Source organism: Rhea americana, unplaced genomic scaffold (genome assembly GCF_003343005.1).
Source record: "Rhea americana isolate MKP2758 unplaced genomic scaffold, rheAme1 scaffold_10, whole genome shotgun sequence".
NCBI classification, from domain to species: Eukaryota; Metazoa; Chordata; class Aves; order Rheiformes; family Rheidae; genus Rhea; species Rhea americana.
The window spans coordinates 6,581,463-6,608,457 of NW_028185039.1; the positions used below are offsets into that span (position 1 = coordinate 6,581,463).

The following is a 26,995-nucleotide window of genomic DNA, read 5'->3' on the forward strand; positions in this document are numbered from 1 at the left end:
ATATAGTAGTGACTTAGGTGGAAGCTTTTAACAGTGGGATCTTCTGAATGATGTCTTTCATTCAGAATAATGAATGAGATTTCTCTTCCATTCAAAATAATGGATTCAAAAAATGCCAGGTATATTGGGTACAGATGGGTCATCCATCACAACTAAAACTACAAGTTCAACTGCATAATATAGTGGTTCCAATAGGAATAGCTAAAAATCTTGCTAAACACAGATATGAAGTTGGTTTAGCCTTTTTTCCTGGCTCAGCTAGTTTGTGTCACACTCTCTCAGTGCTAGGAGGGTACTGCTACTACTTAGGTACCTTTGCTGTTTTGGAATTCTTGTACTTCTGGACTGCTTTCCCATTAGGCTGTAAGCTTACATTTTTTTTTTTTTTTTTTTTTTTTTTTTTTGTGATAGAAAAATTCAAGAGCTCTGTGTTGTCTTTAGCCTTGATTTGAATTTTACTGTTTTTCATTTGAGCAGACATGGCAAGGCTTTGTCGTAAGTGGCCTTCTTGAGGCCAGTGCTGGCTGTTGTTTACCTGTGTGGGGCTTCTTGTGTGGTGGAAAAACTGTGGTATGTTTGTGCTCCTTTGCCCACTCACAGATTTGTCTGGGATGAGTGAATTTCTAGCTGCGGTCCTGTTAAAGCTCTGAATATGCAGTACTTGGGATTATTGACAAGATTGAATGCGATTTGTGCATTTTATTTTATTCCTAATTCAGAATACTGTGTTTGGTTTGTAACTTTTGAGTGCTATGTTCATTAAAGAGTTAAAATGGGAAAAGATAGTGTTGTCCAGGATCATTTGCCGTGGGATCTCCTCTGATAGTAATGAAGTTGGATGTGGAATGAAAGTTGTGTTTTGTCTGATTGAGTTCAATATCAAGACCTACATTTCAAGTCGTGAGTCAAAGTTGTAATTGTAACGGTCTAATGTTCCGTCCAAATGAATGCATTAACAATACTATGCCGTAGTTGAAAAGCATTGTAAAAGTTGATATACACGTAAGAAATTCCATAATGTATTTTCTAAGTTAGGACACATTTTCTTCTGTTTTGGCTGTGTTTTTCAGGTGGCTGAAATGCATGGGGAACTGATTGAGTTCAATGAGAGGCTTCATCGTGCTCTGATGGCTAAAGAAGCCCTTGTGTACCAGATGAGACAAGAACTAATTGATTTGAGAGGACCAGTAAGTGTATTGAGAGGGTTGGTTTGTGTATTGGCCTGTGCAATTTTGTTATTAGGAGATGATACATATATTAGGTTATAAGAATAAATAGCTAATAACACACTTTTGAAGAATACCTTACTTGATGTTTTTGATACTGTTTGATTCTCTTCAGCAGAATTGAACGTTAGAGTCAAAATAATATTACGCGAATTATGCAAAAAAAATTTTTTTTCCCCTCTGAGCTTTTTACGTTGAAACTTTGAAAAACATACAACTAATAATTGACAGGTTTCAAAACATTAATATCTCTGTCTGTAAATCTAGAGAGATCTGTAGTCAGTCTTCAAAATAAAAAGAAAGGGGAAACGATCCACACTTCCTTAAAATCTGCTGCAGATATTTGAGATTCTTTTTATACGCGTTAGGAAGATGTAGTTGAAAACTTCAGGTATTTTGAAATGAAACTTATGCAACCTCCTTTTATAGATTTCAGTATTTTTATTGAAAATATTTCTTTCCTGTTACCAGAATTCATTTACAAATTTAAATATGCTGAAGGACAGATAGGTAGCTCAGTAACCCTCTAATCATCCTGAGTTCTGTGACCCTTAACGTTTCAGATCTACAGACTGTACTGGCAAGGACTATGATTGTGCACAGATAGAGCAGAAGTTTCTTTTGGGCTTTTCTCTTGAGAAAAACTAATGTAGGAGAAGCCTTCTGTTAGCTGTCATACTAGCAAGCTTGGATGCCAGCAGTAGCTTTACGGTGTTGCATGTGTGAAATATGTCTTCTGGTCCTTCAGTGTTTTCAGTTATTTCAGCTTCTCTTTATCTTAGGAGACACTGATGGTTAAATAGCTCTGCTATTCTTGTTTTCCTTCTGCTACTGCTTTCCCTTTTGTGTTAAAAGAAAAAGTTAGGTCAAAATTTGAAGATGAACAGGGAAGAAATGAGAGGAGTCGAGGAGGTTTCTAATACTTTTATACTAGGGATAGCATATTTTGAGAGTTTTATCTTATGATTTTGCTTGCACTAGAAGTGTTCCTGGTTGTTTTAGCAGAACACTTTACGTAAAGTGTCTGATGAGAGTTCTATGTTTATAAGGGAAGCAGGATTTGACCTCTAGTTTTCACACTTCAGCGAGCAAAGAATCACAATATTGTGTTAAGAATGACAAATAATAAATCACAAGCATATTATGGCTCTACCTTGTTCAGAGGTTTTGGGCTTTATGTCCTTGTTCAAAAATTTTGTTTTTATAATGTATTTACATACTCTAATCCAGCATTTAGATATTGATCATGTGTGGGTGTTTTATCAGATACTGAGAGAAAACTAATTCCTTAAATTTTTAAGGAGTTGTTCCTTAATTTAGGAAGAATGGAGTACTTTATATTTCAGCACTTTCTTATGACTTATGTCTTCTGAAAAATATGTTAGACATAACATCTGATGCTGTATCCTGTCTGGTTAAGATAAAATGTATGAAACTAATTTTGAAATTTCATTGAAGTGTAACTTACATGAAATTTTGTGATGACCTCAATTATAAGAAAGTGCTGAAATATAAAATACTCCATTCTTCCTAAATTAAGTCATAACATTTTAAAAGTTGAGTTCTGTTTACATGCTGAAAATCTGAATTGTTCTCAATCTCTATTATATTAGTCCATGACAGTCTGTGAAACTGAATTTTCCTTCCTATTTGCACTTTGATATTTCTGGAAGACTGTAACAAGATTATAAAATATTAATATATTATTTTCATTTCAGAATTATGTAAGTCACTCTGGTTGTCTTGCAACCACATAAATCCTGTTACCAGACAATATTGCATTACTTAGTGTAAACTTATGCAATAGGACACGCGCCTGCATCTTGAGAAATCAGATAAAAGCAGGTTTGCAGACTGTGGGATGGGTATCTTATTTTTCCCTCCCACATGTTTTCAGTAGTACAAAGTGCTTCYGTTCAAATCTTGTTATAAAATGTATGTAGACTTCTACATGCTTTTTTACTTGAAGCCATTTAAATAATTGATAACTACTTCTGGACTACTTGTTTTGGATTTCGCTGTAGTTTATTGCAAGAAATTATAAAATGTTGCTGATATTCTAGCAATTATTTTGTATTGATATTGTTAATTGATTGTTAATATGTAATTGAGTACAAATTTATGTTCATGAATGAAAATAAGGAGTTGCCTGATAGAATATTCATAGAATTTCTTTTTTCTTAGGGGAAAAAGTGAGCAAGAAAGATGTGATATATGTGAAATATGGGATTAATAAGGGTCTATAATTAATATATAAGAGCTCTTCAATCTCAAATTCTCTTTTTTCCACTGTAGTTTCATGCAGGCATATTATGCATTTCTTGAACAGACTGAGCTAAACTCACTATCAGGTCAAGTAACATAAAACCTTACAAGGTATAACAACATCTATCTGTGTTTTCTATTTTCTTATCACGAAATGCACTGGGAAAAACATTAGTATACTATTCCCAGGTGGTCATAAATTAAGAGAATAAGAGCTGGGGAATAATTATGTATTTAAGAATGAAATCTGAATTTCTCATTAATATAAAGGGAGAAATGTAGTATCAGCATGGATAAGATAGCTGTGTCTTGATTGTTCAAAATAGTTGCATTTTAAATACAACTTGCGATATTCATTGCAAGGTTGTCTCAACTCCTTTTTTCCAACTGCATGAATAACAGAATGGGTAGCAGTGGAAGTGAAGGGACAGACAAATCAAGGACTCATTTCTGAAATCTTGTAAGATTATAATACTTCATGGAGCAGAAGGGTCTGAATAGAGCCACATAACTAAGGTTTGGATTTAATTTCAAATCTTTCAGTGGATTTCTTCTTTTAAGAAGGTGCTGCTATTTCTATTACTTCCTTTTTATTCCCCTCCCATCAAATAATTTTTTTCCTTTATTTTCTCTGCTCATTTATTTTTTCTTTTTTTTTCTTTTTTTTTCCCTTAGCTTAAGGCAGTTGTCATAGACCATGCAGTTTTGCTTTATTTACTGACAGCTATGGACAGTCTGATCTTTTTTTTATTGTTGTTGTGTTTTTCTTTATATTTAAATCATAACATTTAGAGATCTTTGTTACTGGTTTAGTGTTTTAAAGATATTTATGAATACTTAATTATGTGTAGTGTATTATGCACAGTACAGGTAAGGTATAACAGTAATGCTGATTTTCAGGAAAAGTGCCTTCAGACATTTAATTTTGTCTCAGCTACTAGCATTTATCTTCAGGAAAATTCTGTAGTWATTGTGTTTATTGTAAAGCTTACTTTTGTATGAAATGTTTTTTTTGTCACATGAGAGACTGAGGATGCCCTGAGGTTTTAAATGTTTATGAATAATCCTCTTAAATCAAACACAAAATATTTTACAAACACACACTCACAGTGAAAAAAGGATGAAAAGATCGTGAATACTAATGAGCATTGGACCAGAGCCCTGTTAGGCACCTGATCTTTAAAATGAGAATTTCAGTTGTCTTTCAGCTCATCTCAGTTTGCAAAGCCTTGAAAGTAAAACTTTATCTCCTTATGCGTTACAGGATGCTGCATCTTTTTAGCAAAGTAAAACACATCAGTGATTGTTAGAAAATGAAATGGAAATTTTTTTTCTATAGAAGTTCTGTTACTAAATAAATTTCTGTTTTATTCCACTCTGAGTTGTGTGTAGTTTTTGTCCCTTCATCTGAAAAATGGTATAGGAAAATTACAGCAGGTTAATGGAAAAGCAGAAAGGATCATCAGAGGTGTAGAGTGGTATGTCCCCTGGAAGGCATGACTGAGACTAGGTCTTCTCGATCTGGAAAAGGACTTGCTTCAGGGAGAGAACTGTAAAATGGTGGATAGAGATTTAACTGTACATGGTGTCTCCCAGTAATAACCAAACCAAACAGGAGGTTGTTTTTCATGAGGTCCTCTACAGTCGTAGAACTGTGAAGCTCTTTTTACAAAAGATTGAGCATGTGCTTGGGAAAGAAATCCATTAAAGATTTACCAAATATACAAAGCTACATTTTGCTGAAGAAGTCCCCTGACCTGAAAATTGCTGGAGGTTGAAAGAGTTGTGGCAGTGTCATATATGCTTGTTTGTATGAAATATCGTTGTGAGGTGGGCAGCCACTTACTTTGTCTGTATCTTAAAGACAACATGGTAAGCAAGCTGTGCACCTAAATAAGAGGTAAGTCATATTATCTTGTGCAAAAGAAGGAAACAGTTTGGATTTTTTGCAGCCATGATGCAAATTACAACTCTGTATTGCTTTTAGATGTTTCTTTTAAAGAATGAATAGACAAAATCAACTTAAGTGTTGCGGTAGAAATATATCAGCAAGCATATTTCAGGTAATAAGTCAGATACCCATGTAAATTTTGTCATATGATATTAGAACCTGGCCTAACAACCATTGAATTTTTTTTGTAGTATATTTCTCAACCTCCAGTAATTTTCATATATATAAATATATATGCGTGTGTGTACACATACATATATACGTGCGTGTGTGTGTGTTTTGTCATTGTCGAAGCAGCAAATGCTTCGAATAACACTTATGTGTGCAACCTACATTATAGCTCTATAATGAACTGGTATTTAATTAATGTAGATGCCATCTGTGTGTTGACAACTTTCAACAGTTTTTCAGTAAAACACACCCATTATGGTGGATTATGGCTTGCTTTATCATATTTAATAGTGAGGTGCAGAATATATCCTTTAATGTTTAGCTAGTTTTAAAGTAAGAACTGATTCAGTTCTAAATGCTTTTTCAATTTTGTTATTTCTTAACTGTCACTTGTTTGAGTTCTACAGTACTTAGAATCATAGAATCAGTAAGGTTGGAAGGGACCTCTGGAGATCAGCTAGTCCAACCTCCCTGCTCAGCAGGGTCACCTAGAGCACGTTAGACAGGGTTACATCCAGGCGGGCCTTGAATAACTCCAGAGAAGGAGACTCCACGACCTCTCTGGGTGACCTGTTCTAGTGCTCCGTCACTCTCACAGTGAAGAAATTCCCCCTCACATTGAGGCGAAAACTACATCCTTACCTTCTTTATGAAGTTTTATAGCCGTGTAGTGCTTCTTAAGAAAAAAACTAAAATAAAAGGGTCATATGTCCGTCTCTTAATGGTTAGTTTGTTATAATGTTTATTTACAAAAAAAGGCATTCACTGGTTTTATGTGCTTCATCTCTTCCCGTAAATTGTTTATACATACAATATAGTTTGGTTTAGGATATTTTTCTTAAAGGCCTAATAGTGATGCTTTTGTCTGGTATTTTTTTTTACCTTTCAAAATTGCATGCTTTTGCAAGTCCAAGCTGTTTCTTTACAAAACTGTAGTGAATTCTAACTTTGAGAACTCATAAGGATGATATGTTATAGTCTTTGTACAATCTTTTATTTTTCTTTAATTGTTTTCCAGTAATAGGTTTTTCAGTGGCATTTGAAAACCTGAGTGTTGAATTGTAATTTCCTTATAATACTATATTTCCTTAAGAAAAAACATAATAACCAGTATATGGGAATTGTTTCTGTTTTGTAAATACAGGTCCCTGGAGATTTGAGTCAAACATCTGAAGATCAGAGTTTGTCAGATTTTGAAATGTAAGTTGCTTAATATGAGCATTTTTCTCCCTATGCTGTCTTTRTGGGAATGAAGAACAAGCAAACAGATTTAATAATTTGTTTTCTCTATATTATTTTCAATAACTGAACTCTCAATTGTAGAATTTTATGGTTAGAAAGTACAGAGAGCTGCAGAGTCCGTACACTGGTATAATTTTTTAATAATGTTGAATCCAATGAATTTAGATTTAAGAAGATTCTCCTGAGGATGCTATTTTTTTTTCTTAATTCTTTCAGTGTGCTAATTTTTGTAGCTATTATAGCTGGTAGTGTTCTAACAAAAAACAGCATGAGTCTGATGACASTACAGAAAAGTTGTTTTCTGAAGAAAATTCATGCTGTTAATAACTTGATGGTCTTTCTCATTTTTGTGGAATAACTCTGAATCAATGCATGCAAATATTTTTTTTAAATAAAGGCAGTAAATTACGCCATATCACTAAGTGTTGTGTTTTGGAGCTTTGCCTTTTTTCAGTCAAACTAATGAGTACAGCTTCTTGTGGATGAAGGAGTGGAAGTGTGGCTAATGTCTTCCTATTGTAATTGGAAAAAAAAATACAATTCAAATTAAATTACAAAGAGAATGGATGGGAATGTCTTATCCACAATTGCGCGGAAGTCTTCTGTTATTTAATGTACTCAGTTTTTTATGGAGTTTTGTGAATGACAAAACTTGTTGAAATTAGTTTTTTCTGTATATAATGAAATACTGTCAAATGCATACCATAAAAAAAACAGGGGAATTATTTCATTGTTTTTTTTTCAGTTATATTAGTTTAAAGACAGAATTCTAAGTATCACAGTTATAAAAAGGTTCAGGCAAAATTACAATTTTTCTGATACTCTATTTGAAATGTTAAGTTGCTTTGTTGATCACTTTGATCATTATCAAAATCACTGGAGGCTGTTACTTTCTGTTTTTTGTGTATAAACATGGTGTCCTATTTTAAGCTTTTCTCTTTCCTGCTCAGATCAAATCGTGCTCTTATTAATGTTTGGATTCCCTCAGTCTTTCTGCGTGGAAAAGCTGCTAATGCATTCCATGTTTATCAGGTAAGTAATACTTTTTAAAGTAGATTCTATAAATAAGGTAACTGACTGAAATGGAACATTTTAATATTTTAAGTATCTTGTTGCAATTTTTTTAGAAATCAGTTAATAAACAGCAGCAGTAATTTTATTTATATTCATCCTTCGGATTGGGTAGATGATCAAAATTGCCTATTTTGAAGATTTTCTTGATAGTTGAATGCTTTAAAAGCACGTTAAAAAAAATGACTGCAGTGGACAGATGGCACAGCCATTCAGTATTGATCAGTAATGCCTTCCTGCATATGCATGCATTCTATTTCACTTTTGGGGATATTAGTGACCAAAAATACTGTTCATTTTCTTACAAATGAAGCCTATAAAGACAGACAGAGATGACCTCACATTAGTGGCTCACTCAGAAACATTTTGCACTGTGTAGTAGCCCTCACTATGTGTCATTGGTCATGTTCATGGTGAGTTGTGCTTCTGCCAGTTCAAAATTTAGGGTTTGCGCTCTAACCTGCCTTGTACTTGAAGCACTGAAGTCCCATCTCATTCCTTGATACATGGATCCTCAGTTTCAGAACAAGCATGCTCTCTATAGATATAGGTATCTATAGATATAGAAAGGCAGGCTCTTTAATGTGCGCTCCCAGTCTGTCCGTATTTCTTTGTTTGTGGACTATTTCTGTTGCAAAATTTCCTGCTTTCCTGCTTCAGCATTATCTATTTCTGAAGCTTATCAACATTCCTTTCCCACTTGGAACAATGATTTCTTTAGAATTTTGAATTATTTATGAAGTGTTAGCTGGTAGTTGAAAAATATAGGAAAACCTTTCTTGTGGCTAGCAAAAGACAATGAAAAATAAGTCTTTGCCTAATGAAAAGAAGAGCTGGTAATATCGAAATGTCAGTAATTCGTTAAAAAGCGTTGAATAATCAATCAAAAATGCAGGTATACAAATGCTTGTGGAAATGTAATGATACAATGTGATTATTTTTGCTGATTAGCTATTGTTTTTCCCACTCTCCTGTGTTCCTCTAGTCTGCTGTCGCTAGCTGCACATATGCAAACCCAGTCAACACATAAGTTATTACAAGCCTGATAGTGCATCTCTGTTGTTCTCATGATGATGTAGTTCCATGAGTGCAACTGCAGCTTGAGTTCCTCCTGCTTGCTTCCCAGATTACCCTGTTCTATTCTTTTCATCTTTTATTACTGTTTCATATATCTCCCTTGTTTCCGTCACCACACACCACTTACTTTCTACTCTATCCCCCATTACTTCACTCAACTTTGGCTAGTAATCTCACTTCCCTGACTTTGTGGCTTTCCTCACCAGGTTGTCCAGCAATCTGGTAAAGGTGGTCTTGTCCCACTCTGTCAGGTGGATTCCATGTCTCCCTAGCAGCCTTTGATCTTTAGAGATGATCCTGCGGTTGTAAAAGACAAATTCCTGCCAATGACATCAGCTACGTGCATACTGATCCACGACATCCGTTTTTATCCAAGCCCTGGATACCCACACTGACAGGAAGACCACCACTTGGGTCCCTCTGCCCTTCACCCTTGTCCTCAGTGCTGTGTGGTAACCCTTGATACGCTGTGAGTCCCTTTTGGGCAATAATGTAGCTGTTTGCGTGGATGAGCAGTAAAGTGTAATAGCGAGGGCTATCTATCAAGTACTGTTTAAAAACTTCAAGTTTTAAAGGTTCATGCCTTTCCTCACACATACTTTAGTCTAGACAGTTCATCTACCAAAAGGTGAAATGTGATGCATCCCACTCCCTCCCCTCCCCCCCCGATGTTGCATAGAAATTCTGAGTTTCTGGCAGATAAGAATTTCTGGCAAAAAGAGACAATTGTAGAAAATATTTTTCATCTAAAAGATGAAGTGACAGCATGACATTGAATTCCTGCATTTTCTGACTACTTTTTCTTAAGCTGTGTTAAGAGCATTTCTAATGGTTTTAGCTTTGGCACAGTTATTAACGAGGATTAAAAAATGATGTTTTCTGTACTGTATGATTTTGTATCTTTTTAACATTACTGATGTCTGTTGTTACCTGAAAAGATGGGGAAAGGGAATATAACCTAACGTTGCTCTTACCTTTTCCAGAAGTGAAAACAAAGCTTATTTGACTGCAATGAAACCGGTTCCACGTTTCTTTCATAGTTGCCTGGAAAGTTAACATAATTTGTGATGATCAAATTGTGGGTATGACTTGCTGCAGAGTGGGGGAGTTGTTGCAAAGAAAGAGCTCTAAACTCTTTTCAGTGGAATTTGTGACTAAGAGACTTAAGCTTTGGCTTTATTTGTTGTGTTTACCAATGGTCTGTTGCTCAGATAGGTTTATTTTTTTCCTCTCATTCTTTTGCTTAGTGAAAAGTGTAAACAGACAATTGTTGCAGCTTCTCTGCAATGAAACAGGGAATTTAGGTGCATGCAGTTCCTCTCTTTGGTGTAAGAAGATGCTGTGATAGATAAGGAATCTGAAGATATCATTTATCATATACTATTAGAGGTTCTGAAGTTCAATAACAATGTCATTACAGTGTGGGAAGGCTGTTATATTTGCAAAAATGCTGTCAGCTTGAACGTCCTGAACTGATAAATAAAAATACAGAAAAGCATGTAAAGAAAGGAAAGAAAAGCATGTAAGCACATATGTATTTGAAAAAGGGACATAGAAAATTTGCATGTATTGCAAACACTTGCATTTTTAGCAGAGATTAATTTATGTTTTTTCAGTTGCATTCCCTTCGGTTGAGTGGGAAATAAGTTTTTTTCAATATTAAATTTCTACTGTATTTTGAATTGTGTTAGTGTTCCTTACTACTAATATGCGAACTAAAACTGATCTRTTTATAAGGTTGCAGTCTAATATGCCAAAATGATACTTTTTTTCTTAAATTTATGCAGTGTTTTTTATTAAGGCATAGTAAAAGTGGTTAGAAGAACAACTTCACTTAGTATTTACTTACAGCTCTCACAGTAGCTCAAGGAGTCTAGCACCTGTTATTAAGGATGATTTATGATATTTGTTCATGGTATATTATTTTTCATACATAAGCAACATTTTAATCAGAATATGGTACAAGTATGAGTGACAGTGAGGAATGCATTCAATGTAATCAAATTTTATGTTTTTCAATTGTGTATATTTATATCTACCAAATATTAGGGAATCACCTTGAAAAGAAAATTAAATAGTAATGGAAATACTGCTTAATGGATATATATTTTCTGAGGTCAGAACATTGCTTCAATAATAACATTTTTTAAAAAATTTGTTGCACTTAGGTTTTTATTTAGTAGAAATAGCTCTTAGTTTTTAATTAAAAAACAACAAAAAGCATAGTAAATAAAGGGAATTATCTAACCTCTTAATAATGGTCAAATAAGAGTTCTGTTGGAAAAGAATACGATTATATACTGTCATGCACAGATGCACATAATTTTAAAATTGAATTTTAAGATTGTATTTGCTGAGATTAGACTTGTAGAAGATACAGATACTGTTTATGTTGTCACTTTATCTCCCTTTGATACTTGTGGCTTATTCGGGGGGGGGGGGGGATCCTTTTAGACTTGTGATTCTCCAAATTACTTTCTCATCTTAATTTCTACATGGATGTTAATACATTCTGGTTTTTGCTCAGTTTTGCTTAAGCTGTTTTTCTTCTAACTTAAAGGCATGATGGAAAGTCTAAGGTTTGATTGATCTGCTGACATACTTGAGGGTTCTGAATGTCTATTCTGATTTTTCTGCAGAAAATAAGTTGAAGTAAGTCCATAAGAATGCTTTTGTTACTGGGGCAGAACAGAGTAAAGGGCGTTTGGGGGAAATAATTTGGTTGTCTGATGCAAATATTCCACTTTTTTTTTGCCTCTAAGTTAAGAACACAATTATTTTCTGAAAACATGACCTTCTACAGAAACTTGCACTAAGACTATAAAAGTTTTAGTGTGAATGACTGGGGGTCAGTGTAAGCCATACAATATGTGGTACATGGCAGTGCATGCCCTACATTTAGATAGCGGAGCTTTGATGGAAGTTATGATTACTATTGCCTGTAAAGGTGGGGAACAACAATGCGTAGTACACAGCACTTCCTGTGGCTTCTTCAACAAAAGTACTGCTAAAGGGTTGTTGTGCTGGGCAGGAGCCAATACTAAGGCTGTGTTGAGTGCCTTTAACGTCAAGATAACAGCGGATTGTATCAGAAAAGTCCTGGTTCTCAAAGATGATTCAGTTGATGGATGCCCATCTAGAAGTGTGCACAGGATATCTCTTATGTTTTTTTTTTTTAACTTACCTAAACATGCGTTCCTGCTCCCTCTCCCTCAGCTTCTGCTGATCAGAAATTGCATGACTCTGGAGCATCCTTCCATGTGATGGAGAGAGGAGGATGTTTGACTTTGGAGATTTGCTATGTCTGATTTATCACTGATGCAGTTTAGAACTGTTGTGCCTCTACTGTTACTTTTCCTCATAACTATGTATTCTCCAGCAAAAACCAAAGGACTGTATGCATATCATGTGGCTTGGAAATAAGCAAAAGAGATTCAAAGAAATTGCAAAGCATGTCAAATGTGGTGGAAAAGTATGAAACTGTCAGTACAATATCCCTCATCTATTGTCCTGGAATCAGTGCTGCTTAGGAATATAAGAATGAGGAGAAATAAATCTTGATAGCTGTGTCTCTTCAAAATCAATGCCAGTTTTACAAATATGCTTTTTAAGCCATGAAAAACAAAAAGAATGACATGTTACTTTGTATCTCAGTAGAGTCAGGTGTGGACAAGATAAGAATAGATTTTAAACCCAATAAGAGTTTTGTTAAACTGTTAAATTTTAGGAGGAGTTTTACTACAGATTTTTAATGCTATTTTCAAGGTAGATCTTGTTATGTCATGTTAATATTTTGGTATGTTTAAGAAGCCATGTTCAAAATGGGTGGATCTTTCATCCTCAAAAATAATGTCGATACTGTTAAGGTATTAAATATGTTATTAAGCAATGGATATAGAAGGAAAAGTTTCCAGCTCCAGAATAACTGTCACATAATTGCAACCATCAAATAGTTGATTTAATTTCTATTAAGGATTCTGGACAAGCTCAGAAGTAAAGTTGTAGACTCATAAAACTAGCAATTTTGAAATGAGTCCTGTTAGATGTGAAAATTTTATTGAACCTCTTTGCTGCAGAAGTCCAAAGTAACTCTGCAATAATTAACTGGTACCATTTGCTAGTTATGAATCTTAAGAGTTTAAAAATAAGATCTAGAAACATAGCCAAATTTTTTAGTCAGTTTGAATGACTGGGTTTCAGGTGGAGAATAGGGGAACAGTTATAAGCAGCAGATTGATCAATGCTAACATCTTCAAATCATCTAATACTCCCTTTAAGATTAACAGAAGCTGTAGACTTGTATGAAAAGTAATATTTTGTACCACTCAGTTGTAGATAGTATCACAATTAGTGTATAATTCTAGTGAAAAAGCTAGTTGCAGTTGACTGCATACTTAAGTGCATTTGTGCAACTTCGATGGTGTTGCTGTTGATTTGTTTTTAGATACAGGAATAAGATTTTTTCCATGGCTTTGTAGCAAAGAGTTTTTGCTCAAACTTAGCATTTGCACTTCAGGTTTGGATTCATCAGGAACTGGGGACATTTCTGGAATGGAGGGAACTTTCACAGGAGGGATAAGTTTTTAACATATATAGGACTCAGTTGTAGGCATTTAAAAATTATAGAATAATTTATAAACTGAAAATTAGAGGAAGACTTGCATATACAGAAGAGCAGATGTTTAGGGTGGAAATAAGAATTTAAATTTCCCCGTTTTGCTCCTGGAGAACCATTAAATCTAAATATATTTTGGTTAGTGTTGCAGAGTAATTGTTTAAAAACCAGTCCTATGATTTTTTTTCTCTACACGACAGTTAGAGGACTTTGCTTCCAATTTCCTCTTTGACTATTAACAATTTCTATCCTACATCTACTTAAGTAAATTTTAAAGTGCAATTTAAATTGGGGAACGTCCATTTAATTTCAGGGGAAATAAAAAAGAGAATGACAAAAAGTGAGGAAACTGGCTGAAAGAAGAGCTCAAAGAAACAGCTAAGTTAGTTTGCAGGCATCATGGAGACTATTTAAAAATTCAGCTATTGCTCTGAGCAAATGCATAACCTATAAAAAAAAAAAAAAAAAAAAAAAAGGATGAGGAAAGAGCAGAAGCAGACGAGGATGGCTAAGTGGCAAGTAATGGAAATTATTAGAAGCAGAAAAAATTCTTCAGAAAAAAAATAAGTAATCTCTGAAGGAAGGATGGAAACAGAAGAACTTATTTAAAAAAAAAAAGAGGAAAAATTTAAAACTAGTGACAAAACAAGGAAAAGTTTATGCAAAAACGCCAAAAGGCGTAAATTCAAATGATGCTTTTCTATGTTTGTCAGAAAGAGGCCACTTGTCAGTAGGACAAATATTTAAGCTCTAAAAGGAAGTCTCAGTAAACAGAAAATAGTAATAGAAAAATTAGAGGCTTTTTTTTTTTTTTTTTAAGTCTCTTTTCATGGAAATGTTCAGGGGATTCTCGTTTTTGACTGTCCCTCTGGAGAACTGGAGAATTGTCAGAATGCCTGTCTTAAATTGAGGTATCAGTAGAAGAGGTTGTTGAATAAATAAAGAATAACCTTCACGTGCTATTCACCAGGAATTCAAGCACAAAATAGTTGAAAACTGTGATAGATTACTTCACTTGGATACCAGAAGATTTCTAAGTAGCTACGTTCACCAATTAAAGTAATTAAAAAGGGGTTGAGGAAGTCTAGAAGAGCAAATTGTTAGAAATTATTAGGAAGACTGTAAAAAACCAGAACATTATGTCATGTTTAAGGCCAGGCTTGTTTGTATGTGGTTCTAATCCCCTACTCTGCAAAAAGTAAAACAGAACTGGAAATAATGCACGTATGGATGAAAAATGTTGAAAATACGGCATCTCTTCCACTTGAGCGTAGTAGGAATTCTCAGACAGCAAAAAAGAAAAAGGAGAGCGGAACAGTAGCAGTCCTTCAAATCATGAAAAGCATGAGGGAAAAAAAGTAGAAAGAATGGAACATACTTTTATCTATGTGTTTCAATACACAAGTTAGAGTATCCGTTGAAACTAGTAGCCTGTAGATTCAAAGCAGTTGTGGAAGTTGTTCTCTCCACATCCAAGGCTCTTCCTTATGTATCCATGGTTGGCCATTCAGAGATGGAACATTAAGGAGATAAGCCCTTTTTCAGGCTCAATGTGTACATTCTTTTGTTCACATTTATGTACTGGATAAAATACCTTTCATAATTCACTGAAGAATGTTTTTCATGTTGAAATCGATGCATCTTGCAATAATAATACAGTTGAAGAAACTTGAAGGTCATGATTTGGGATTAACCAAAGATGAGTTACCATGACAAAGCTTTGTAATGATAAGAAAGTAAAATATAGTCCTGAAATGGAAGAAAGAAGTATGACGAGGAAATCTTTTTCTTCTATTAGAGAAGAATAAATAGAATAAATTTCTTATAAGAATTTCTTCTTATTTATCTTGTATGCATTGTAGGCTCATTCTAAAGTTTCCAAAGGCACAGTTTTCTTATTTATACTCGGTTTGATATATTTTGCTTTGGTTTATATCTTGAATATTATCTTGTCATTCACTAGTGCTGATGAAGTACTTGATATCCTTGTTATGAACCAATCATAGGGATTATGAAAGCATTGCTGGAAGAAATTATCTGGGCAGTGACAGGAGATCAGACTAGATTGTCATAGCAGTTTTTTCTAGCAATAACTTACAAAAACAACTGCAGTTATCTAATGTGAGATGAAAATAAGAAACATTAGAGGTTTACTGTCTTACAAAGTTTGTGGCAGCTATTAATAAGGAAGCAGTTTATGAGCTTTAGAAGACCTAGCCATATATGAAACTGAGCAATATGTATACAAAGCAATGGTTAGGAACAGAAAATTTGCATGTTAGGCTTCTTATTAAAATCAGAGTCATGCTGAGAAAAGTCCACTCTTCTCTTACAAACATTCTGTCTTCTCCAGGTGGCTCATCTAGGTTTTTTCTGATGATGACTCTTTGAGATTTGTGCAGTTTGCTGCTCATCTTTTTTGTGAATCCTATAGTCAGATGTTGCTCAATCAGGCTACTAGACAAGAATATAATTTTTTGTCTTGTATATTCATAGGGATAAAGACAGAATCCAGATCAGATTTTAAAAAAAACATTTTGCACTTATACTTTACCTCTAGATGGTGATAGTTAGTTGCGACTTTCTTCAGCAACAGTGAAGGAAGGTGATTATTGAAATAATATTATTTAAAGATATTTCTCCAGTGTAGAGTGTCATATTTGTTGCATACATATTGATTCCACTTTCCTGAAAAGTGTACAGCAAATGTCATTAGTCATATGTTTTGTTGCTATAATTACTAATGGTTGACACTTAAGATAATGAAGCTGAGATTTTGTAATTCTGAAGTGATACCAGTATCAAAATGGTTACTTGCAAATTCTTCTTTTTTGCAGAATAATAAACATTTTAAGCTGTGCAAAATAAGGTTAAAGATAAAGCATGTTAATCAGACAAGGGTATTGCTATTCTGATGTGAATAAGAAGCCTTCTAAAATTATTATCAATAAATATTTTTAAGTAACATTTCCATTTCTGTCCCTCTCAGCAGTTTAACATAGATTGACTAATCTCTCTTCTCATAATGTTTCTTTCTATGTTATTTAAAATGATGTTTTATTTTTCCTATCAACTTACTCTGAAAGAGTATCTTCAAATACTGGTGAATTCACAGTACTTGAATGCTCCTGCTTAGGCAGAGAGGATGATTTTCACAAAGACGAAACATCAGCGTGATGGAGGAGAATGGTATCTGATAGTAAGAGGTTTGGGGGATGAGATAGTCAACTAAGGATATAAGAGAATAACCAGCAAATACTCTGGGTGAGATGTGAAGCAATGAAAGTGCAGCCTGGGATCTGTTCTTCTGGCCAGACATGACTGTTAATGCTTACTATATGCTTACTATATACTATACTGGTGTTACGAATAGTGTTTCATCAAAGCGGAAATCTTAACAGTGGAAAACAATGAACTAACAGTTAAAATACTTTAAAGATAGGCAAAGAATCACAAAAGTTCAGTCCAAACTTGAATTCCATTTCCCTGAAATATAAGCAGCTAGCTTGCTTTAGTAGCTGTGGCACTAAGCAGGGTGAAAAGAAGAAAGAAGAGTAGAGGGTTATAATAATGCACCAACTCAGAGCAGCTTAGGGTGAATAGAGAAGAAAATGGCCTGGAATGATTAAAAGAATTTGGGAGAAAGATATGGCTTATGGCTTTCTGAAAGAGAGTGGCTTGAGGTTACATAAGCCAACAGGATGCATGCCCCACAGTTTTCATAATGGGAGCTGAGTATGTGTCTCATTTTGGTCCCTGTGAGCTTTTTTGATTATTTCCTTTTTCTAAAGGAAGCCATAAGGGTTTAAAGTTGATAGACAGAAGAGCTTATAGAATTGCTAATCTAGATTCAGTAAATGCTAGGAAAACAAAAATAGAATTTGCATTTCATTTGTTTGGATACATAATACAAAGATGAGGACATAACTTGCATCCAGTATTTGAGAGTTCCTGTTCGATATGGGGACTTGAACAGTATCATTGGAAGAAGAATTGGAAGACAGAATAAATAAGTTATCTGATTTACATGCTGGCTGGTGAGGAATCTTCCCTCCTTCCGCTGGTAAAAGCACCTAGAATTTTCTATTTGGAGAAAAATGGTGTCACTTCTGTCACTATACTTATTTTCCGTTCTGCAGAGCGTTCTTTCAATGTAGTGTTTATAATGCATTACAATGACTGTATCAGTTCAAAGCACATATTTGTGAAATAGTACTAAGCATTTTTGGGTATTATAAGTAATATTTCACTGTCAAAGAGAGCTAATTATGTGATCATTTGAAAGGTTTTATGCTAATATAAAGTATTTTTAAAAAGAGGCATGCTGCTTTTGTTTTTGTATTGTCCAGGAACTTTAGTGCTAATCTGTTGAGTAACAGGTGAACTATGGCTATAGATACACAGTGAGTGTAAATTGTATGTAGGTAATTGAGTTGGATAGACTTAAAAAGCATTTTTCTGTTTAGTAGAACAATGTTGCCATTTTTTTAAAGTTCATGTTTGGTTGTGCATTCTCTCACATATTTGATATTGTATTACTCATTTTTATGAGCTATCTTACTAAAAAATTGAAGATAATACATTTTAGTTTATTTACTATGTTTAATAATGTTTATGGTATCTGTGCAATTAAAAATAGAGTTTTGTTGAGATAAAAGCTTGCTCCCTCTAGTTGATCATATCTCTCTGGTGAGTGTACATTAGAAAGGGAAACAAAAACCTGCTTGTATTACAGCTAAAAAGTTTGTTTTGTTTTTTTCATTACACTTGTATAATTACTGCAGAAATTCTTAAATTTTATTACTTTCAAAGGGGGAACTTAACTATAAATGGACTCTTACAGCTGTGTCAAAATATAATTTGCATTTTGGTTCTTTTCTAACACTCTGAGGAAACTTTAGAGAATTCGCTTTCAATTTATATTCCAAACAGTCAAGAAATGTAGCTGCTAATTCCTTTTTTGTTCTATATTTTCCCCTTCAGTTTCATACCTTTGGTTTCTTGCGTGTTTTGAGTGCAGAAGTCATTTTGATAAAAGCTTCCTAAACAGATTGAAATTTATCACTACACTCAGAAAAGCACACTATGAAGTAGAGAGGAAAAATTTGTATATTCCAGTCTCCTGAAAATAATTTTCTTTAATTTTAACCAAAGTCTTGTTTATTTGGGGTTCCTGAATAATCAGGATGTATATTGAGGTTAAGGAAGAACAGTTAATTTTAAGAGTTTTTACAACTGAGGAATTCAGCAGTATTTATAGACAGAGAAAAAGTTCAATCAAAGCCGTTGAGAATTTTGTTAGTACATGACAAAATAACAAAAATTAGTATAATGGTTTATATCCTATCTACATCAAAATGCACTGTAGAAGATTTTGGGCTGTGTGCTCTTAAAGGGCTGATTAGTTTATGCCTTTGTAAGTCTGCCATAAACACTTGATTGTGATAAGATCATAGTTAAAAGGAGAACAGTCAAATAATTACTAAGCAAAGAAAGAAATTCTGTATTCTTAGATAATGTAGAAATAGTGACTGCTTTCAATTAAATATTTGAGGCAATAGTGAAAGAATAATGGTCGTATTTAAACTATAAAATAGCTCTACTATGAAATGAAATTCTATTATACCTTATTTCTAGAAAACTGTATGATTTATTTGCTTTGCTTAATTGTTTGAGATTATAGAAAGAAAATATCAGGGAATGTAAGAAAACAAATCACCAGTGTATAAAATGGTTGTCTGTTCTTTGTTATAGAACTTAATTATTTGAAAATGTAGCTTATTACTCGTTTTTCTATTTTCATCTTCTGCAATCTTACATGCTATATATTAACAGTCATCTAACTCATAACATTTACTTTTCGTAGCTTTCCTCTCACCTGCTTTTAGAACTGTGAAATAGAGTTAGCCCCTACAAGTAATCTCTAGTTGCTGGACTTGATATTCTGGCAAAGAGCTAGTTTAAAGTGCAGAACTGCAATCTGAGAGGAAACAAAAGTTGATGTTCTTCCTGGGATGGACATCAAAAAGATTCCTGAGCCATTTGCTGGTGTATTATGTAAACCAGGAAGACAGTTTCTGAAAACGTACTTCTAATATTCAAGTTATGATTACTGTTTGTCTACTTTCTCAGCATAAATTAGCAAGCACTAATTTCAGACCACCTCACTAGCCTCAATACTTCAGATAAGTCCTTCTATGCTGGGAGGATTCCTTTGTTTTGCAGATTTGTGCTGATATAGTCAACAGTTTCCTTAGCATAAACCATCTTCCAGGAGCTCAGTTGCTAGTCCCTGAAGCATCACTGTTGAAATCATGTATATTGCATGGAGAATACTTGCTCAATGATTTTGATCAGAGTTTAAATAATGGCATTATTATCATTATCATCATTGTAAACCAACATATGGAAAACAGGAAAAAGTAATAAAGAGAAGCTAATCCTAGAACGTCTGCGCCTCCCATTAAAATGAATGAATACTCCCCCTTCCGCAGAAAGACTGTTCTGTAATCTTTCTTGGATTATGTTAATAAAAATCTACAGAAGTGCGGTTAGGTTAATTTATTAATATTAAGTTAGAACTACCTGGGAATTGTTTCACTAGATATTTATTTTTACGAAYATTTCCATTTTCTATGATGTGTATAACACCAGAAAGATTTGTTTCTGCAGCTGTTACATCGTGGTGCTGTCTAAACAAAATCTGCTGGTAGTCTTATCCATAGCTTTATGGTCTTTATATTTGTGTAGTTTGGTGTTGCTAGGAATTGTGCTTATAATGAAGGAACAAAATGTATAAACCCAACTAACCATCCAGAAACACTTTACCCTTCCCCAGGAAGGATTTATGATGAACAGTTCATTTATTAACACCATAATTTAATTTTTCTATGTACATAAATACAGTGTTTGTGAAAATTTGGCTTAATGATATAAGAACAATTGAGATTAATTCTTAAGATAATATTGCAACACTTAATACACAAATCTAAAAACAGTCATATGTTTTAGATTAATTTTATAGCAATTCTTGACTCTTACATATATATTAAGCTATATGCCTATCTATCTAAATACAATACTTTGTGTGCCCTCAAATAAACTACACAGTATACTTCTTGCAAATGAAGACATGCATAAACTCAGTAATCCTCTTAGAGAATCAGTAGAGAAATTGTATTGTTGTTAATTCTAATTCTAATGTTATGAGTGAGAATTTTGCTTTATAGTTCAGAGCACTGAAATTCTTGCCTCTTAAATTTCTTTGACAATTTTATTCGTGATTTTCTTATCAATTTACTATGGGAAGCTTATAGTGGAGGTGATGAAAGTGGTAAACGAGGATAGGTAGTTGAAGAAAGCTTTTAATGCAGATGAGTTCTTGTCTCCTGTTACTACCTTCAGCTTTCTGTAATTATGAACTCGACTGTTGGAAGATTATGTTTTTGCTTGATGTTCCCTACCCACAGTTGTGGCAAAAGAGGATATCTTTTTATGATGCTATTTAATAGTGTAGTTGTTTAAGAATGAAAAGCCGTTTTCCGCTGTTGTTAAGGTTAGTAAGAGATACGAGGATTTTTTTGTCATTTGTTTTCTCTCTTGCAACACAAGTAACTTACAATAGGGTTAAAATATTTTAAAAGATGATTTTAGACATTAAACACATTAATTTTTTGCAGTTTTCACCTGGCATGGAATTATTATTGTTTTATTGTATCTAATACAATATATAGTTAGGTTGACTGTTTGAAAGGCAAGAGGTAAAGGAGATGTTTGGTTTCATTGGTGGATCCTGCCTGTAAGAGGAAGTGCTGAAATGCTTGCAGTTTCAGCTTCCTCTGTATCATCTTCTTGCATTGTTTCTATTGGCTTTTCTTACCCAACAAGGTAACAGAACAAGTGTATCAATAATGGAAGCCAAAGGGTTGTTTGGTCTGAACTATTTTATGCTGCCTGGGAAAGCAAAAAGACAGAATTAAGATGTTTTAATTAAGAATTAATTATAACATCTCCCTCCTGGTGCAATCACTTCCTCTATCCTTCTGGCAAACAGGGTTCAAATTTAGTTCTAGAAGAACGGCATAAAATCCATTTAAGGACTGTCATTCATTCAATGGTTTACTATGCTGAGGCTAGCAATACACTTAAGATATGTGTTCTGTTTTGATGGGCAGGTTTGATTATTTTCTCATCTGCTTTTATCTTAATCTGCTTTATCTGAGCAGATGTTTCTCTAGCTGACCAAAATTACATCTCATCTTACAAAAACATTTCATAGCCTTTTTTACCGAGAATGAAACTCTAGCAGAAATGGAGGTATCCCTAGTAATTTGTTGTTTACTTTCCTCTTTCTTACTGTAGTGCATATTAAAATGTAAAGATAAAACTGTGGGCCAGCAATACTTCAATTATTTGAAGTATTAATTAAATTCAAAGGAAAACTTTCATGAATCCATGGAAATAGCTCAGCTGAATTCATATTAAGAAAATGGTGCTGGTTTCCTGAGTGTATTTTTATTTTCATGATGATTTGGGTCCAGTTGCAGATTTTTCTGATGGTCATCACAGTCTTGGGCATTGATTTGAAAAGCATATGTAACGAACAGTAGAATGTCCAGAATGTCCAGCTTTAGTAGAGAGGAAAAAGAAATAAGAAAGATAATAGTGAAGAAGTGACTATACATATAGTGCCTGACTATACATCATAAAAAAAAAAAAAAATGAGAGGAGGAAGGAAAAAAAAAAGCAACTCTAATGTCACTTCTTCACTTTTTTATGATGTATAGTCAGGCACTTCCTAGTGTTAGGCAGAAAAGACATAGTAGTTGTAGCAAATGTTACAGCAGCTTCATTAATGTAGGTGAGCTCTTTTGCATTCCTTATATTGCATGTCACATTTTTTCTTTTTTTGTGTCTAAGGAAAACTGTGACCTTGAGCAGTACAGGATTGATTCTCTTCAGACTTTCTCAGTATCCTTTGTGGCCTTTGAAGTGTTCTGCTCTTGGAGTTCTCTTGTGTTTTTTTGCTATTGAATTTTCTGTGTAGTATGGCAGAGCTTGATGCATACCTTCCCATAAGCATTATTCTCTCCTCTGTGACATTTTTCTTGCTGCTGGAATGGGAGAACAATTGACACGGACTTTAACTCTAGGAGTTTTGTATTTTTGGAGCTCCTATCTATACAGATTTCTCTGGCTAGAATCTGCTTTTTTTGTTATGTCTTCAGATCATCGTGTAAGGAAATGTGAGCCATATTTCTAAGGAAGATTCAGAAATAACTTTGTTTAGGGAAATTCCTACCTGATGCTTAATCTGGCATCCCTGTAACCATGCATGTCTGTGCAACAGAAGATGATCCTTTGTAGTATCCCATTCAGTGTTGTTTCCTACCTATTTTGCTAGAGAGACACACACACACAAAACAAATGTAAAATAAATGTATGCATCCAGAAGGAAACCTACCTGTATTAAACTTCTACAGCTCTGATGAAATGATTGGATTATAATAATTTAATCAGTCAGGGCACATAGGGGTCTGGAGAAAGTTGGAATTTTGACCTTTGTTCTTTCTTTTCCTCGAGTTTGTAAGTGGTGAGAAACCGTGTCATTAGTTACTAATCTGTTACCAGTATCTGTTAACAGCATTTTGACTTAGTAGTTCTTAAAGATTCCTTAACCTACTAGAGAGGCTTTTGGTTCATAAAACAGTAACATGAGACTAAGGCTCATGAATTTCAGTATAGCCGTTAATCTAGTACTTTCAAATTAGTTCTCAGAAGTTTTTAGTCATTTCAGTAATCAAGTTGTCAGGTAGTTTACTGAAAAACAAGCTATTCTTAAATTATTAGCTGTTTTAGCTTTTTGTCTTCAAATCTTTGACTTCAGTCATGTTTGTGATGAGGAAAATAWTTTTTTTTTCCTGTCAGCTGTTGTAAATTATAGCTGCAAAGAGAGGTCACTAGTCAGTCTTTGTATGGGAGGCTTAATTGGAAACCGCTCCTAAATCACAAACAAAACTTACTTGTTTTTTTTGATGTACAAGAAGATACTAAAGTGATTTTTTTTTTTTTGCCTACAATGAAATAACCATTCTGAGAGTGATTTTATTTTGCTCTGTAAATGGGTTCTTTGCCTTGAATATTACTTAATTAGTTTAGGAAATGGATCATTTTAGGAAAACATGGGCATTTGGAAGGAAATGTAGCGATTTGAAATTGATTTCTAAATTGATCAAGGAATGACCCTGAGCATTGTCCTTTAAACTTTCTAGAATGTCATGGTAAAATACTGTTCCATAACTTTGTTTAGATTTTTTTTCTGTAGTAGGAAGTAATGTTCCTCTAAGGTACAGTGTGGTAATTCAAGACAAGCATAGACAAGAGGCTGATTTTAAACTAGTTCAATGAAGGGAATTTTTAGTACAGTTTAGCATTCATCGAACTTCCCATCATTACTCACCTCGTCTCCTCCTTCGTGCCTGACAAATTCTCCTTAGCTGATTTGAATATCACCTGCAGCCTAGCCTACATCTTTTGTCACATCCTGTGATTCATTCCTTATCTCCCACACCGGTTTTTCCCAATCCCCCACATTTTACTCCCTATTGTCATTTTCTTTCTTCAGAAATCCTGTTCTAAAAATCKATATATCTGTTTTCCCTGCATATCTCTTATTTCAGAATCTGCTTCCCTTTGACCTTCTTGCAGTATAGACTCTGTACACTCCACTRTCTTCCCCCCACCCAAATAAATTATGCAGTTTGTCTACATTTGAAATTGTACTGGAATAGCTGGAAGAACTGATGTGAGTGGGATAGGAGTGGAGGAGAGTCTGCTACAAACTTGCTTTCTTTGATTCCTACCTAGGTAATTACAGAGTGGTGGAATGCTTTTGTGACCAGAGTAATGGGCTTTTGTATTTGTTCATGCCTTTGAGTTTCAGTTTTTCATCAAAATAAGGATTTTTTAAAAAAATCTCTTGATTACTAGTATGTTTTTTGAATAATTAAGCTTTGATATTAAAAGCTATTTTGCTAGAAACAGAGGAAATTAAGTAGAGTGCCGATTATGCTCTGCATGGCCAGTTTTAATTCTGATAAATCTACTGTTTTGCAGATTCTCTGGTTTTCTTGATTACAGCTCTAGTTTACAATTTAGACCAAGTCATAATTGTTGTGAAGAAATACTCTTTATTAAAAAATAAAACTTAATATTAAAATGATAAATTGGTTTCCTCTTGTCATTTCTCCATGGTATGTAAAAGATAATACAGTGGCTGTTCTCATGTGGCTGTGAACAAACGACCGGTGATATAGGAAGGACCACTGAGCTTGGAACCTAATTCTGGATTTGTCAGAGGCTTCACGAGCAAATTACAAGTTTTTTTTCATTGAAAACTTTTACTCCAACTACAAGGTCCTTAGACCGATTGGACAATTTCAAACATACTAGATGGAGAATTAGGTATCTCCAATATAATTACTTGCCTATCATTTTTATGAACAGATGTCTATAGAGATAGGAGGAATTCTTAACGAGCTCCAACCAAAGAAAGGCTGTATAAACTAGTTTTGTGGGAGAAAGCATTCACTAGGCATCACTGGATCTCCTCTCAAATATTGAGTCCTTAGCAAAAGTTTGCTTTTTTTCTAGGACTCAGCAAATCTAGAGGAGAAAGACCTAATAACTGTCTCAGCAAAAAAAGCTTCAATTCAGAGTTGGAATCAACCATGTTGAAATCCAAATGTCATTAGTTCTAGTACTCAGGAAAATACAATTGTATTGCCCRCTCTGTGTAATGGTCACTGGCATTGCTTTTTTAGATAAGCATTCTCCTGGTACTCAGCTTGCGATGTAATTTACTGCTTTTGGCTGGAGAACTGAGGCATTGTTGTGCCATTCATTCCAGTCCAACTTAACTCATGATGCAAAATACTGACATCACTAGCACTTTTAAAAAGGAAAAGGGGGGGGGGGAAGAGAATGAGTTATTACTGAAAATGCCAAGAAAAAGACCATGCAATCAAAAATTCCAGACCTTGAGTTTTGCTACTTGGTTTGTTGTTTCTGAGCCATGCTCTTTCTCTGTTCTTCTAAACTGTGAATTTAAAAATGTGAGGAAAGATTTTTCCCTAGCAATGCATGAAATCTTAGCATTCTGTGAGTATGTTGCTTTTACATGAAATTTTCCTAGAGATTATGAATATTTATCATATAAATGGTAATATGCTCATGAAATAATTGTGGCAAAACCCACCAGAATTGCAAAGTCTACAGCTGTGTTAAATTATACTTAATGCCCTATAGAAGCAGTAAGAATGAACAGTTTTTATTTTCTAAACAATAACATTTCTAGTTAATTTTACAAATATACTTTTTTGGAAAGTAAATTAAGATTCAAAATTTGGCTCTGGATAGAAGTATGTTTTCCAATTCTGATGCTACAGAGCCAATTTAAAAAGTTGCAAAACCGTATTGAGTACATAGAAATTAATTTTATAGTGGTACTCAAGGTTCCTCCCCCCAGCCAATAGAATATGCTGGAAACCATGGTAACAAAAAGCGCTACCACTGTTGTCCCAGAATCTTGTTATGATGAGCAAGCTAAGTTTATCTTGATGATATAATAATAAAAAAGAATGAAAGGAGGATAGGAAAGGAAGCAGAGAATTAGATTAATGACCTCTTGAACAGAAACAGTAAATGTACAAACAGATGTATCTGTGGATACATGATCTTGAAACTCCTGGTACCATTGCATCTTAAAGGTGAAGGTGTTACTCTGTGAGCTTTAAAGAGTAAAGGAGACAAAATTAATTCAACAAATTTTCATTAAATTATTTCTTTCTTTGTCTATTGTTTGGCAGGTTTATATTAGGATAAAGGATGATGAATGGAATGTGTATCGAAGATATGCAGAGTTCAGAAGCCTGCATCATAAATTACAGAATAAATACCAGCAAGTGAGGACTTTTAACTTTCCACCAAAAAAGGCCATCGGAAACAAGGTACCTAAAAGAATATGTAATATCAGTAAAGATTGAGGAGGGGTTAAAAAAAAAAAATTGCCTACACACAGAAGAAAGTGATGGTTATCATAATTTTTTTTTAACACTTGCTAGGCAATACTTATTTTTATACAGAATTTCTCATCATCAACTGCAGGCTTATATGTAATATTACCCTGACTCTTGCAATAAGAAAATTGTTCATTAAATGATATATTGATAACATCTACAGTAGACAAATATGCTGTAGACAGTACACACAGTAGGCAAAAGTACTGTACTGTATATATAAGATGGAATCTCTACTCCAGTCTTTCTTTTATTTTTTTTTTCTTTTAGTGTCTTATCCCCTCTATCCCAGCTTCTGATT

At 34.0% G+C, this 26,995-nt stretch overlaps 1 protein-coding gene across 4 annotated transcripts in view; it reads left to right on the forward strand.

The window, feature by feature from the left end:
- Window positions 1-26,995, forward strand: part of SNX29 (sorting nexin 29) — a 138,017-nt gene that overhangs the window by 59,811 nt on the left and 51,211 nt on the right. For all 4 annotated transcript variants that reach the window (XM_085302838.1, XM_085302830.1, XM_085302822.1 and 1 more), the window contains 4 exons: window positions 1,071-1,187; window positions 6,758-6,813; window positions 7,806-7,887; window positions 26,485-26,625. In XM_085302838.1, the coding sequence (XP_085158964.1) occupies window positions 1,071-1,187; window positions 6,758-6,813; window positions 7,806-7,887; window positions 26,485-26,625 (396 nt within the window). The remainder of the gene's footprint in view (window positions 1-1,070; window positions 1,188-6,757; window positions 6,814-7,805; window positions 7,888-26,484; window positions 26,626-26,995) is intronic.